At 40.2% G+C, this 15,714-nt stretch overlaps 2 protein-coding genes across 3 annotated transcripts in view; one reads left to right on the forward strand and one right to left on the reverse strand.

The window, feature by feature from the left end:
• LOC140933757 (glycerol-3-phosphate acyltransferase 3-like) overlaps positions 1–15,714 on the reverse strand; it is a 157,208-nt gene that overhangs the window by 100,594 nt on the left and 40,900 nt on the right. The gene's annotated exons all lie outside the window — the stretch shown is intronic.
• On the forward strand, positions 1,208–15,135 carry LOC140935860 (cell division cycle protein 23 homolog). Of its 2 annotated transcripts, none has more exons than XM_073385436.1 (15): positions 1,208–1,340; positions 3,794–4,007; positions 4,207–4,249; positions 5,418–5,511; positions 5,796–5,928; positions 6,833–7,010; positions 7,751–7,848; positions 8,351–8,432; positions 8,821–8,985; positions 10,366–10,474; positions 11,799–11,874; positions 12,685–12,746; positions 12,875–12,953; positions 14,273–14,392; positions 14,933–15,135. In XM_073385436.1, exons 1-15 carry the CDS (start codon positions 1,234–1,236, stop codon positions 15,101–15,103), a joined length of 1,731 nt encoding a protein of 576 aa, XP_073241537.1. In that variant the 5' UTR covers positions 1,208–1,233; the 3' UTR covers positions 15,104–15,135. The 2 variants fall into 2 exon arrangements, with proteins under 2 accessions (XP_073241537.1, XP_073241538.1); XM_073385437.1 differs by having other exon boundaries at positions 14,276–14,392.

The raw sequence follows: 15,714 nt of genomic DNA on the forward strand, positions 1-15,714 counted from the left end.
TCAAAACTAACAACAGTTTTACAAGCATTGCAATCATCGATGCTGAGTTCACAGGGAAATTGGTCAGGCGTCTTCATCTCGACCCTCTGCTATGGCTGCTTGAAATAGCCGTTTTTAGTAAAAACATTACCCGTATCTTGCAGGTAGTAGTAGCCAGTTTAAGCGAAAAAACCACTGAGGATTCAAGCTCGAACGAGAACTCTGCTGATAATTCAAGCGAGGAGGATATCCAAGAGTTAGCAGAGAAGGAAATCCAAGAGTCAGTGGAGAATGTTCAAGAGTCGGTTAAGGGAGGTGTCCAAGAGGCTACCAAAGAAGCGCTGGGGGACGAAGCAGTGACACTAAACTAATCACTTGTTGATATACCATGTATATATTTCTTTCTTCTGTTGTTGTTGTTTTTAATGACGGTGTACAACCACGTTTGTTGAACGTTCTTATTACGGGGATACCTTTCAATGACTCTAGAGAATTTAAAACATGGAACTTTGTGGACATTCAAACTACAGAACGTAAACATTTTTTACCATCACGTTTAATTCATAAGCACAACAACTGACTATTTCATTTTATTGGTTCGTATCTGAACAAGATCATCAATAAGGTAATAAATTGATCCCACCACTTAAAATAATTTTCTCCTTTTTTCCTGCTCCTCCCTTAGTGCCTGGCAATTAAGGCTGATCCCCCCCTCTGTTCTCTTAAAAACCGTGTGATTCCCCCCAAAAAAATCAATCGCCTCCCCCCCTCCCCCGGCGACAAATAATGACCGGTTCCTTAGTTCGCAGAAGGGGCATAAATTTGACTCATAATGGAAACTCAAGGGTGGGGAAATTGACATTTGAAACCTGAAAATGTCAAATTTCCCGTGGGTTGCCCACCAGCCCATCCCCCTCCCCCTTCCCCATCCTGGGGCAAACCATTGATAGGAGCATAAAGTAATTTAGCCACGCGAAAGCTAAACCGAGAACGACAAAGAAAACGATAGGGGAGGGGGCGAAAGTTTTCTAACTGCCTTCTCCCTTCTTCTCCCCTCCCCCATCTTTTCTGTTTTATCCTCGGTTCAGCTTTCGTGCGCTGTAACTCTTACTTTGCGAACCACAAAAGAAAAAAACACACCAAAAACCCACTTGCTAAAACATGGGCTGACTTGCGCGAGCTCGCGCTTTTAGCGGGAGGATTACCCGTCCCAGTCCCTAACCGTTGTTCTTTGGCGCGAACCTTCCAAACAAGATGGCGGCTGTTTCCAATTTGAGTGTATGCCTTCCAGAGATTAAAAGAGACCTTCTTTACGCCGTGAAAGAGTGTTCAGAGAGAGGCTTGCTGCACAGTGCTAAGTGGTAAGCGTAGGAAAAGAGGAAAGTTGATATTTTTCTTGTTTTGTCTGGATGAAGAAGAGATCTTGATGTGATATAGAATTCGAAGTTCTTCTGACGTGCAACTACAAACATGTAATGTCAACAGGACGACTTAAACTAAGGCTTATTTACATCTCAAATTATGAATCAGAGTCGGGTAAGATTTCCGCACAGCTCCATGCATTTATTATGTATGAAGCAAACAGTTTATATGAATACAGTCGAAAGTATGCAAAATGAAGAGGGTGGTAAAGGGGGGGTCTAGATCACATTTCACGGAAAATAAAACGGTCCTTTCACAATTCACGAAAAATAAAATAGGCATTTCACGCTTCACGGAAAAAAAGGAGAACGTTTTGCTTTAAAAAAAAACAACTTATTGACACTGTCACATTTGGTAAAACCATGCAAACTTGCTGTCCTTGTTGATGATCTTGGTCATCTCGGACATCGCGTTGATGCGCTTCCTCCATTATGGTCGAAATAGACGAAACAGAGGATGAAAATGATGGCTGATGGTCACCGAAAACCAGTACCAACCACGTTGTCGCAACAGGAATCAACCGCCCTGTCACGGTCACGCAATATCATTTATTACGTAATAAAGGTTGTTGAAAATAACAAAGACATAATGAAAATCACGGTTCACGGCGAATTAAACACTTATTTCTCTTTTCACAGAAAATAATTTTTTCAAAATCACGCTTCACGGCTACTATGGAAATCACGATTCACGAGGAAAAAATTAGCCATCTCACATTTCACGGGGAAAAAAAAAGGGCCGATCAGGAGTCACGAAAATACCCTTTACCACCCTCAATGAATGTACGGGACTGTGCGGAAATCTCTACCTTGCGGTTATGCTGATTGTCCTTGAATGCTATCAAACTCATGACATGTCGTTGTATATAGAAAGGCAGACAGACTGTTGAGTGTGTTGATGGATGAATTCCAGAAATAACCACCCCACCCACCCACCCCTACCCTCTTTGGTATGCGGTCAGGAAGTGAGAAATGCTCGGAACCGTTTGCATATCCTATTATATTACTCAAAAAGTGACCTGATCTCTTCTAGAGTTTTTGACTGTCCCTTGAGACCCTCAGTATGTCTTGGTTCCAAACCTCGCATCAGCTGACCACCAAAGAAAACAAATTCCAAGCATTTAAATAATTATTATAATGAGCCCCCCATGACTGTACTAGCATTCCAGAAGTTATGGGTTGTTAACCCTTGCAACTAATAGCAGCCAAAGAAGAAAACCACAAGAAAATTCAAATTTTTTTGGAAAATCCGGGGAAATAAATAGAACTATGCAAAAGTTCTGTCAAAGAAGTTTTGTTTGAATGGTAACACCATAGGATTTCATCCACAGATTCAAGAGTTAGAACTACATACTAAATAAATAGCACCATATGAAAGTACTGCTGAAGAGGTTTCATTTGAATGGTAACACCATAGAATTTTGTCCACACAAATTATACTACTATAATGTGGTCTTGGAGTGAAAAGGTTCTAGGCGATGCCATTGGGCAGCTCCAAGCGAGGCCAAAACAGCTGTTCAGTGGCTGCTAATTGCCTTGGGAATATGATTACCAACACTACAAGTTAGGGCCCATTTACATGGAGGTGGGGGAGGTAACATGCTTAGGTGGGGTAACCCACCTGTCCATATAATCTCTCATATGGTCACCCCACCTATTATGTAAACATGATCAAATTAAAAATAATGAGAGATTATAAAGACAGGCGGGTTACCTCACCTACCTCCCAAGGAGGGTACTCCAGATTTCAAGTGAAAGGGATGATCAAATGGGGGCAAAAATGAAAAACCCAAAAAATCCCAGGGCTTCAAGCAAAATCCAAGAAAATCCCTGGACCAAAATTTAACCCCAAAAAACTCCCATGCCGAATTTGAGCCATAAACATTTCCAGAAAGCATTAAAATTTAATGCATTTAATGATATAACACGAAAAATAGAAATGTTAGTATGGAATGTTTGTTAAATTCATCACACCATCTGGAGTAAGAACCTTTTCCTTATCTGGTGGTCATTGTAACAACACTCGAGACACCCAAGAACATATTAAACCAGTTGCAACACAAGTTTGGTTTTACTTTATCCGTGGACCTACGTCATTTACATGGCCGGGATACGCGGGAACTATCATGAATCTTCAGATTGTTTTGAATACCCAAATCAAGCTACCCAAGAAAATATGTTCCAAAATTTTCCTACCCATAAAAATCCTGAACTCGAAAATTTCAAATCCTTCGATCATCATTGTCACTGAAAATACGGAGGACCCCCTTGGGGCCTACCTGCGGTCCACCCATCTCAATGTAAGCAGGCCATTAGTGTCATATGGCATAATTATTAATTTTATGGTTTGCCTCAGCAAGTTTTTGCTGATGACATCTTCTTTTGTCACTTAGGTCTTCAGAGATGGCCTATTCTATTCCATCCTTCACATCTCCTGTTTATCTCCCCAAGTCTGATTATTCTGATCAACAGTTTATAAAAGATTTTGATAAGTACACTCTGGGGAAAGCATTCTTTGATCTGAAGGAGTTTGACAGGGCAGCTTTCTTTCTAGAAGGTTGTACCAGCCAGAAAGCATACTTCCTTTATATGTATTCACGTTATTTGGTGAGTAACAACAGTTTTGACAGAAATAGCATTTACTGTGTAGCTACTGTTTTGTTTAGGATATATAATCTGTTTTTTTTTTGTTCATCTCTTGTATCATACTATGTATGAAAAAGCAAATCTTTACAGATAGGTTCCCTGTTAATAGCAAAATACCTTTACACGTCTTTTGACTATTAAAATGTGTTTTCTTTTAAAGGCTGGTGAGAAACACAAAAATGATGACATGTTGGATATATTAGGTGGGTGTGGAAATGTGCTGCTTTTCTTGCTTTGCTTTGTTTTTGTTAAGTGCTACATAGTTGACTAATGATCACAGCAGGCTTGTCTGTTGGACAAGCAGCTTAAAAATCTTCTTTTTGTTGTTTCTTGCCCCGGTCATTGCTTGCTTATCCTAGTTGATAATTTTTTTAGCCTTTTCTAGCTCTAGGTTGTAGTTTTAGATTTAATTTTTAAACATTTTAAACAGTTGCATTTTTGCTTTTCTAGCCTTTTCTAGCTCTAGGTTTTAGTCTTAGCTTTTGATGACACTGGTTGTAAATTTTGTTTTTCCAGCCTTTTTATTATTTAGTTAGAGTCTATTTGTAAGCCATTTTTATTTTTTGAGGCCTTTTTTTTTCTCTGGGAAACTCTATAGGGCATTATTTTTATGGATATAGTGCTATATAAGTAGATATTTAATTATTATGTTATTGTGAAAGGTTTGAACCTAGGAGTCATTTGAAAAGTAGGTTGAGTTTCATCGTCCGGGTGAACGTAGTCCTGAATATAGGACTGTTGTTGTTGACAGTGACTGACGTTTTCGCTAACCTGTGTGGTAGTAATCTTCAGAGTCAAAGTCAGTTGTATCACGTCAGTTGATGATATTATACTCTGGTTATTCATCTGATTGGTCAATTATGTCGCGATGTTATTGGTCGTCTGTCAGTTAAGCCATGATGTGATTGGCTATGAAGACTCGTAATCAGTAATTGGTGCGTTTTGATCCGTCTATTGTCACAGTTAAACATTTGTCTATTGTTAGTCAAATTGTCATTCTCTTGTAGTAAGTTTTGCTTGATCTTGTCAATAAGTCGTTTTATTATTATAATTAGAAGATATTGACTTGCCCAGAACTTTGCTCATTAGGCAAGTCATCTTAAAAAGTTCCTTGTCCGTTAAGAATATCTACTCTTCCTTGATGAACGGATAGGACTTTTTTTCAAGCCCTGAGTACAGAAAAACAGTTATGTTAGAGAAGTTGATGAATTTCACACTCCACATTCACTCAGAGTTTTGGCAAGATGTTCAAATCAGTAGATTTCAACCAAACATTGTTGAATCATGAATCATAGAATGTTCTTTTGTGTTATTACAAGTCTGGCAAGAAATTATTTAGTTTCAGTTTTGTATCTCTTATTGCTTTATAAGGTCCACAAGAACCTGTGGCAAACAAGGCACTGACTTCTTTGAGAGCAGAACTGTGTGGAAAACACAGAGAACTTGATGGGTTTTGCCTTTACTTGTGAGTGACTGTGCAACATAATTATATCTTTTACATTTTTCTTTTAATTTTCTCTCACTGTTGTGTAGTTTTTACTTTATCTGTCACAATTGACCCACATGAGTGTGCAAAGAATATCTTCCTTTTTATCTCTTATTTGTGGAAAAAGAAAATCGTATTATGTTGAATTCTGTTCTCTCCTGAATGTGAGTGAGCTTTCTTAAGCTCTTCTTCCTTTCTTTACATAAAAGCTCTAAAACAGCTCAAGAGTAACTGCAGGATTTGTATCTCATATGTGTCCATAGGTATGGCATTGTCCTGAAGAAGCTTGATTTAACAGAGGATGCCCTGAAGGTGATGCAGGAAGCTGTCAATAAAGAACCACTTCACTGGGGAGCATGGCTTGAACTCTCATCTCTTTGCACTGAAAAAGAAATTGTAAGGCTTTTTTGGCAATATTTGAACACAACAATCAATAATTTCTTGACCTAAATCTACTAAATAGTTCCAAGGAGACCAGTTAATTTTGTTCTGAGACTTTTCTAGCGGGCAAGAAACTAGGAATTATTCAGTTGGGGGTGTGTGACATGTGCATGCCTGGCCCTATTTCAAATTTTCCAGGCTACCTTGTTTCAGACGTTCTGTTCTCAACATGCAAACCGTCAATGATCTTGTAAACAGTCGGCTTGGAAATCCATGAAAGTGGTTGCAACTGGAGCTGGTTGTTTACTAGGAGAGTGGGTTCTTGCAAGTTACCATTTAGTTAATTTAGTCTGGGGACAGTCACTTGCAGGAGCTTTAAGAACGCAATAATGCCTCGTATATTTTGTTCAGTACTAAAAGGCGAATCTTTGCTGACATCATTGTTTACATTTTTGCTCATTAGCATACTAGTTAACCAATAGAAGGCGTCACCGTATGCACAAATTAAATTCAAAAGCTGAAAGAGCTGGATAATTTGAGCAATTTTCACCTCTTTGCAAGCAATGACAAAGGAAATAGCAGCCATCGAAACTGTGAAATTGCTGGGTGGCAAAAACGTTCATGAGCCCATACATTGTTTGTAAAGTTTTGAGTTTTTCAAAGATAATTTTTCCGAAACTGTTTGCCATACCAGGCTCAGATTTCTCAGAAAACTGAAATTGTTATGCTCTTTAGTTATTCAGAGAGCTTATTTTAGTAGCTTAGACAGAGAATTAAAAGCATATACTAATGAGGCAAAACATGTAAACAAAGATTCGCCCATATACGTCTTAAAAGCTTTATTTTTATAAATTATCACCTTGGAAGTTGATGAACCATTAGTGCTACTATCAATGTCATTTTTTTTCCATTTTCCCAGCTTCAATCTCTGTCTCTCCCCTCTCATTGGATGACACAGTTTTTCCAAGCTCATGTGGCCATTGATCTTCAGTCATATGAAGAAGGACTGGAAAGATATTCAAATCTCAGCCAAGCTGGATTTTCAGAGAACAAATACATCTTACTCCAGACAGCACTTGCACAGTATCACGCGAGAGGTGTAGTACTTTCAATTCAATACAAAAACAGGGTTTGTCCTAACTCTTGCATTTTTTTTGTCCAAGGCCTGGAAAACTCCGTGAAACTTTTTTGTACCTGTTCTTTGAAAACTCCAAATTGTAAATGGAACATAATAGTGTTTTACCCAGTAAACACTAAGGAGCTTACAAGAACTTGATTGAAAGTGTCTGTAAAATTGGAATTTGCAAGTGTTTGTTTTTTAGAAGTGCTAAAAAATGAAGTAACTGCAGAAAAACCTCTCAGAGTAAGGGTTAGAACCAGGACTTTTACCCCAAGACGCATAGAGTTGGAAGCCAAGGATGTCACCGCTGGGTCACTCCTGCTTCCTGAGGGATACAGTGGAAGAATAAGGGCTACTTTTTTTCCCTTGAAAAATATTAAATAATTAAATCAGTTTAAAAACGTCATGTTAGCTAAGCAGCTAAGCCTTTTGCGTGAGTTCTGGACCCTGGAGTTTTTTATCAGGGGCATCACGGCCGGGAAACTGGACTCCTTTCGACTCGATTTCGTTTCCATAAGTGACGAACGCGGATCCGTAATCAATGATTACCTCTAGTAACCAATAGTAAGCTATGAATTCGTGGGTGTGAAAGTTAAAGGCTCAAATTTTGTTTCTCACTCAAGTCTACCCTTATTTTCCTAAGATTTATAAACATTTCATGAAAACCACGTATGATTATTATTCTATTTAATCTGTTTTTTTTTTTCTGTAATGCAGATTTTGATGCAGCTTGTGATTTATTCAAAGAGGTGCAAAAAAGGGATCCTTACTCACTGGAACACGTGGACACATACTCTAATATTCTCTATGTGAAGGTTAGAAGTAGTTGATCTGTGATGGGTCAGAGCTTTTCAAATTACATGCACGGTAAATGCAGAGGTCGAAAAAAAGTCCCGTCCATTCATCCAGGACAAGTAGATTTTCTTCCTGGACAAGAAACTTGTAAATTCACTTGCAATGTCCCAGGCAAGAAAAATCTGCGAGCTGCTTGCCCAAGGGACAATCGTTAATTGAATTTTTGCTTCAAGCTCTGTGAGTGGAACACTAAATAATTAAAACAAAATATCTGCAAACATAAGTAAATCTGGACGGACAGTCACAATAGGGCCATTTATACGAGGAAAAATAAGACGCGTCTTACATAAGACGCGTCTTAAATAAGACGCGAACTTTCCGTATAAACGGTACATTTCGTCTAAAATAAGACGCGTCTTATTAGATAAGACATGCTCGTATAAATGGTACAGTTCGCGTCTTATTTAAGACGCGTCTTATTTTTCCTCGTATAAATGGCCCTAATATAATGAACTCTTTTAGGAAATGAAACCAGAGCTGAGCTACTTAGCGCACCATACCAACAGCATTGACAAGTATAGGGAGGAAACATGTTGCGTAATAGGTAAGTCACCTGTCACTTCCCAAACCTTTAATTCTAAATTATCAACATCTAGACTGTTTACATGTTTGTTTATCTTTGCTTGCCATTAAAGCATAGTGCAGTGCAAAGTTGGGAGAACTGCAAATAACAGTTAGTTATCAGGGTGCAAAGAAAGTCAGTTTTACAACTTGCCATTTGGGCAATCTGCAGCTTACATGTACTAGCCCATCAAAAGTCATTTCAATAAGCGACAACTTTTTTGGTTCTTCCGACTAAAACAGTGACGTGGGCGGACATACGACTTTTTTCACTTTTTGGCACTTCTTGCCATTTCAGTATTCCCCTACTTACCAGAGAATAAGCCTGCTTTGTGACAGCGAACGATAATTCAGCGAATGTTTTTTTTTAGGAAATTACTACAGTCTTCATGACCAACACGAGAAAGCAGTGACGTATTTTCAGCGAGCATTAAAGTTGAATCCACAGTACACATCTGCCTGGACGCTGATGGGACATGAATTTATGGAGAGAAAGAACACGTCAGCAGCCATCGAAGCTTACAGGAAGGCTATAGGTACGCGAGATATTTAAATGTCATCGATCCCTCGTAGGTCTGCGTTTCCTGTCCTATATAGTTCGTTCTTTTTGCTTTGTAGTACTTGGTGGGTGGGAGATTTCATAACAGCCATAAAGGTAATTCCCCTTTCTTTTGGAGAGGAAATAAACTTGGCTTGTGATACCCCAATTTGCCGCTCTGTGGTTCCCCTCAAAAAATGCTCCAACCATTTGAACAATCTACCAATATTATACATCTCTTGGAAATTTTTTGAAATGACTCATATTTTGACCTGCGGATAAAGATGTGAAATGGACATGATCTTCGCAGTTGATAAACAACCTAAGCGATTGAAAAAGAACCTCAAAAAAATTCAGGCTTGACGGAGAATCAAACCTGGCCGTTGCGATGATCGGACGCGCTATCCATTGAGCCAATGGAGTCAACTGGAGAGTAGGCCATTGTGAGTTCGTAATATACACGATGGTGGAATGACAGGAATGGAAATGGTGAAATGACCCTTTTTTTGAACTGCGGATAAAGATATGGACATGCATCTCTGGTCCAACACAGACAAGCTGATAAGGTCTGTGAAATTTACAGGGGTAACCAACGACGGTTTCCTCCTAAATGCATTGAAAACACTTTTTAAGCTATCCAGAATACTTTTAGATCTCTAGAAATGCATTCTAAGCAGCGCTGTAAAATCTGTATCTGTTCGTTCATTCTAGGGCAACTTGAGTCTTTTCGAAATTACAAGGGCTTCAGTATTATTTTCCCGAAAATTTTGGATGCAATTTTAAGTTTTACGAAAGTAAATATATTTTTCCTGATTCCTTTCTCCATCGCATTCTCGAATCCGAAAATTGCAGGTTTCCTTTTCTACGAAAAATAGCTTATTAAACCTGGGGAGTGAAATCAGCGAAAAATTTAACTTTAGAAAACCGTAGGGAATTAACAAGAAAAGCTTCGAAAATTGTACATGAATGGAACGGTCCTCTAGACATTTTTAGCCTTCCTCAAGCTATATAAAATTCTAGACAATTTTTGCTTCTCCGAACAGATATTTTACAGAAAACGGTCGTTGGGTGCCCCTAAATTTACCCTGCGAGGCAGGTGCAAAATGGGGAAGGGAGAGGGAGAGAAAACAGAGAAAAGGGAGATGGGATCTCCACAGGCTACAGCAGTTTCCCATTTCGCGCGCAAAATCTTCTCCACAGGCCGCAACAGTTCGTCCATTTCGCGCGCAAGATCTTCTCCACACTGATGTATTTATTCCCTCCTCTTTTCCTCTCGCCTTTTATACCTTTCTCATTCTCCCTCGTTTCCTCAACCAAAGAAGACTCTCTAAATAAAATTTCATCTCACGCATAAATTTTTTATTCCTTTTATTTGTAGAGGTAAACTGCCGGGACTATAGAGCATGGTATGGATTGGGGCAAACATATGAAATCCTAAAAATGCCTTTTTATTGCTTATACTACTACAGACAAGCTCACAAATTCAGGTATGCGCTCTTGAGTTGACACGCACAAAAATTCTCTTCCTATAAAATTTTTGTATCGCAATTTCTTCATTCCTTGATAATGACCCTTCCACGGTTTTTTCAACTTTTGACATGGACAAGTTGGGGAAAATCCGTCAACACCACTAAAAAAAGCGCCTTAAAATTAGTAAACTTGCCAAATTTGAAAGGGATGCGTCTTAAGCGAACGAAGATACAGTTCCGCAAGGTTGCGAAAATTAACAAACGTTGTATGGTGGGGTGGGGGCAAGTTTGTGCCCCCCATCACACAAACGTCTGTAAATTTTCGTGACTTTGAGGAGCTATTAGATCCGAGTTTACCGCGAACCTCTAACCGAGGTTTGCGCGGTTACCCGTTTGCGGTTCGGCGTCAAACATAATTCGATTTAGATTGGCGGTGGATTCAATTACGGCCGCCATTTTGAATCAGCAGCCATGAATGGCACTTGTTTTCAAGATCAAATAGGATTTATCAAATTTAGCATTTCGCCCGAATTTGTGCCTCTGTTAATGGATAAAGACTTGCTACACAAGATTTTTGTATCATTACGTGGGATAAAACAAAAATTATACGCTAAAAGCTTTCAGGTAAATGACATACGTGAAAACCTACCTCCCCACGTTGAAAACGCACGTCGTAAACCTCAAGCGTGACGCGAAAGACTTGTCACGTGACCTCCAGCGGGTAGAGGTTCGCGGTAAACTCGGATCTAAAACTCCCTATTCTGTGTTTTCACTCACGCTGCCAGCATCTATGCAAATTTATTGGAACAAAAGAAAGCGTTTACATAAGAAAAGAGTTCAACTCCCACAGGCCTGGTTTGGGACACAAACATGGCCGCCGTTTCATTGTTTTGGGACACAAATATGGCCGCTATGACGTCATGTGAAGACACACAATAGCCTGCGTTGACGCATTTCCGGTCGTCGCTTCTCTCCCTCCGAAAGATTTTCGGCGGGTGAAACTAGAGCTGAAAAAACCGGATGCTCTCGCAAGCTAGAGGAGTTATATCTTCGTTAGTTTTCTTCAAATTACTTTCAAACTTGGAAATTTTACTCATTTTAAGGCGCTCCTTTCAGTAGTGTCGACGAATTTTCCCGAACTTGTCCGGCATGTCAAAAGTTGAAAAAAAACGTGGAATGGTCTATTGTAGCCTATTGTAGACCAGAAAGTTAAAAAACTAACGTCAGAATCAGCCCCTGATTCAACTTGTGTTCCTTTGATATTCACGACAAAGTTGCGCTCAAACTATGGCGTCCACGGCTGCGCGTTCAAATGTAATGTATATTGATGTGCACTTTACAGACCCAATGACTCACGAATGCTGGTTGCCCTTGGAGAAAGTTACGAAAAGCTAGAAAGAATGCAGCAAGCCAAAAAAGTGAGTAGTGCACAGCGCGTCTATGATTTTGAAAATCAAGTCGAAATATTTATATTAACAGTTTCACAACTTTGGGCGATTAGCTTTAAATGTTCGTTTATTTCGGTCGAATTTCTTGACCTTCATTAGCGATTTCATCGCATTAAACTGACGGTTGAGATCATGTGACTTCATGGAGAATCAATATTGGCTGGAAGTTCAAACCCCTCGTCCCGATTCAGCGAAAGTTTCCCCTGTTTTAAGGCGGTTGCCGCCTTCACATGATGTTTTAGTAGTGACACGATCTTCATTGTTATAAAAACCTTATTCTGTGCGGGTTGAAAATTTACAGGTTGCCTAATAGGCCACTTCCGAGCTCCAAAAACCCTCACTTTCAAAATGAGGCTAGGTGCACAACCTTTCTTGTGAAAATGAGTTTTATTTGCATGAGTATGAAAAATCATTTCCAGATCAAAGGCTGAGCACCCACTCTCGTTTTGAAACAGAGGCCCGGGGGAACTCGGAAATGGCTTATTTGTTTTCCGACAGTTGATCACGTGATCAACTCATGCAAAGGGCCTATTCTAGCGCGGACGTTCACCTGTGACAGTTCAAAAAGGCTCCAAATGAGGGCGCCAATCAAAAAGCGTGGCGATACAAAACTAGACTGGCAAAGTGATCGCGAAGTAACTTTCCTTATTTGACTACAGTGACACCTCGCTCTAACTTAGTTTTTTTGTGTGTTCAGAATTTTCACTATGATCCTTTAAAGTTAGAAAAAAAAACTCTTTAGGATATATTTTCGGTTCACTATTGTGAATGCCATTTCAGTGCTATTTTAGAGCGATGTCAGTCGGCGATTTAGAGGGAATGGCTGTGATAAAATTAGCAAGGTAAGGAAAATAGGAACTTGATTTATTTTACTTATTTTTTCCTTCGATTGTGTGGTCCGAGGTCGTTTTTGAGACTCCTTCAGTTTGAGTTCTTTTCTCTGATTTTTCGGTTGTTTTCCTGTTGCTAGACTGCATGAAAAACTCCAAGAGGACGATGATGCAGCCGTCCATTACAACCGCTATGTAGAACAGACAGAAATTGTTGGGGTAAGAAAATATTTTTCCTTAAATCTTCACAGTTCGGAGTTCTAATCAACACGCGTGTTCCATCTCGCTTATTTTACGGCTTAGTGAATCCCTAGCGTACCCATTGCCCCTAGCCTGTGGCACAGGGGAAACTGGACTCAGGTTAAGTCCGTCTAACATTACTAAGGCCCAGATTAAATGTCGATCTTTTCATGTACTTAACCTAGTCCCATCAATTAAGTACATGGAAAGATCGACGTTTGAATCAATTAAGTTCGACGTATCTAATTTGTGTCGACCCATGAACAGGCCACTTCCGAGTTCCAAACACCCTCACTTACAAAATGAGGCCAAGTGCACAACCTTTCTTTTGAAAATGAGTTTTATTACATAAGAATGAAAAATGATTTCCATATCAAAGGCTGAGCACCTACCCTCGTTTTCAAACAGAGGCCCGGGGAACTCGGAAAAGGCCTATTAAGACCAAGTGACCCATATGGGAATTGAGCGACTTCGTTTCAAACGTCGAACTCCTCATGTGCCGAAGCTAATGCATAAATTACTAAAATATATTTTCACTTGTAAGCATTGTAGACCATTGAATATCGTGAAAATGAATTAGGTCCGACTAATTAACTTCGACGTCTGCGTCAACCGTCGAACTTATATCGTTTGGGTCGACCTAGATAGGTATAAAGTTCCGTACATGAAAAGATCGACTGGTTTGCAGTGGGCCAAACTGGGGTTTAAACTACGTCTGTGAGGCTGGCTATTTGCCCCCGACGGGTATTTGTCAGGCTCTGAGTTCCCACGGTGTGGTACATTTTATGTAGGGTCTGCCAGATCAACTGAGGTTTCTAGGTAACTGACCACCTACCCCTCCCCTAAGTCAAGATTAACACCCACTTCTCACTTAGGGCAAAATGTTGACTTAGGGGAGGGGTAGGTGGCCAGTTACCCAGAAACCTCAATTGATCCGGTCTGCCCAGCGGGGGGGGGGGGGGGGGGTATTTTCACGTTTCCGAAGCCAAAAGAGAAGAGTAATGACTAATCGACTAGGGAGTGATGGCTACGGAAACCTTTGGAAAAATTTGCAATGAATTTCAAGGTATTAAAATTGTCGCCGACTGTGAAGATTACCCCGAGAAGTTTCATCTTATTGAAAGTGTCACATTTTTATACGACACAGTTTATTGTAATCCCTGTGGTAGGATATTTGTACGAATCTGCTGGCCCCAATATCTGCTGGTATTCGCAGCTTCCCAAAAAAATTGCAGTTGTCTACGTAGGGTGATGAGCAAACTTAGAATTCAGATGACAGCATGTTGTTGTTTGTTTAGCAGGTTATGTCCGTGGCTGAACTCTGTTCTGCTTATCTTTTCCTGTCGAGATATAACCTGAAGAAAAGAAATCTTGAAGCTGCCGAAATGTACGCTCACAAATGCTGTGAATTTAACGAAGTAAGTCGTTTACATACATTTATTTAGATCTTCAATTTGCTGACCTGATCGCACACGTCGTAGACTACCAGTACTTAGTCCCCCACTCCCCAGGGATAGTAGAGCGCGCGAAATACGCGAACTCGCGTGAAAATTATCGCGCGCGAAGAGAGGTAGGACGCAGAGAAAGGAGAGAAAATTTTCTCCCCTCCCTCCTCCGCGTCCCAGTTATACCCGCGAGCGGCAATATATTCGCGCGCTCGTGTATTTCGTGCACCCTACTATCCCTGTGCTCGAAGAGTTTGTTTTCAGTTTACATGATACCCATAATGACATTTTGTACCAGGACGAGAATTTCAGTCGGAATGAAAACCGGAATGACTGACTTGAGCTGTAACCAAATTTCGCCTCGGTATCATGTGAACAGATGCAATGAAATGTATGGAGATGGAATGAACTCGTTCCGGAATGAAATTCGTTCCGGTATCATGTAAATAGCTCCAAAGAAATGTTACGATGTAGTGCTCGAATCCTAATTATTCCCACAATCTTTATTTCCAGGGTAGAGAAGAGGGAAAAGGCCTCCTCCGGCAGATTTCTAACAGCAGATCTAGTGGCGGCGACGGTGACAGAGAGAGCTGTGATGCTTTTACACAAGAGTTATCCCTTGTAGGAAATATCACCGCTGATCATGAATTAGCGCCTACAAATCTGGACTTCAATACGCCTTGATCCTCCAGTGCGAACTACAGTCGCTTTGGTTATATCGCCCCTTGTAAGGGAGTCCAAGACAGTCTCGGAATCTGGATTCCACGCCTTGGATTCCAGATTCCAGGTACTATTACCTGGTACCATTACATTGTCAATGGAACTTGGTGTCTGGACTCCAACCGTTGGTGGGATTCCGGATTCCAGAAGCAAAAAGTTCCTGGATTCAGGAATCCTGATTTCCTCACATGGGGCGACTTGTAATTGCCTTTACTTGAAGGAGGTTCGCGCAAAGTTAGGAATTTTTCCGCAAAAGGACGTCGCTCATTCCTCTTTGCATTTGACACTCATTCAAATGCAGCTGAAGTTGGCCTTACAATTGTTCACCCTGGAAACGATAATACTTGATGCTACAGTACCCACAGGACGGCCGAGCTTACACAACTAGATCCTATAATAATTTGTGAGAAAATCCGCTGTAGATGGCATGGATTTGTGTCCCCCAAAAAACACTGGCGCAAAGGATTCCCGAAAGAGAAAAATTCTATGAACCTGCATGGGAGAACTCTTAGAAAAGGCGTGTGTATGAAACTGCATGGAAGAATCCAATCACGTGCTGAGGAATTCAGAGGTTC

This window comes from Porites lutea, chromosome 4, assembly GCF_958299795.1.
Source record: "Porites lutea chromosome 4, jaPorLute2.1, whole genome shotgun sequence".
NCBI lineage: Eukaryota > Metazoa > Cnidaria > Anthozoa > Scleractinia > Poritidae > Porites > Porites lutea.

What these genes read in the sequence shown, in the direction of transcription:
- LOC140935860 (XM_073385436.1), top strand. Translation starts at nt 1,234, where the DNA reads ATGGCGGCTGTTTCCAATTTGAGTGTATGCCTTCCAGAGATTAAAAGA. An exon ending in TTGCTGCACAGTGCTAAGTG is followed by an intron (nt 1,341 to 3,793) that starts GTAAGCGTAGGA and finishes TTTGTCACTTAG; the next exon opens with GTCTTCAGAGATGGCCTATT. An exon ending in GGAAACATGTTGCGTAATAG is followed by an intron (nt 8,433 to 8,820) that starts GTAAGTCACCTG and finishes GTTTTTTTTTAG; the next exon opens with GAAATTACTACAGTCTTCAT.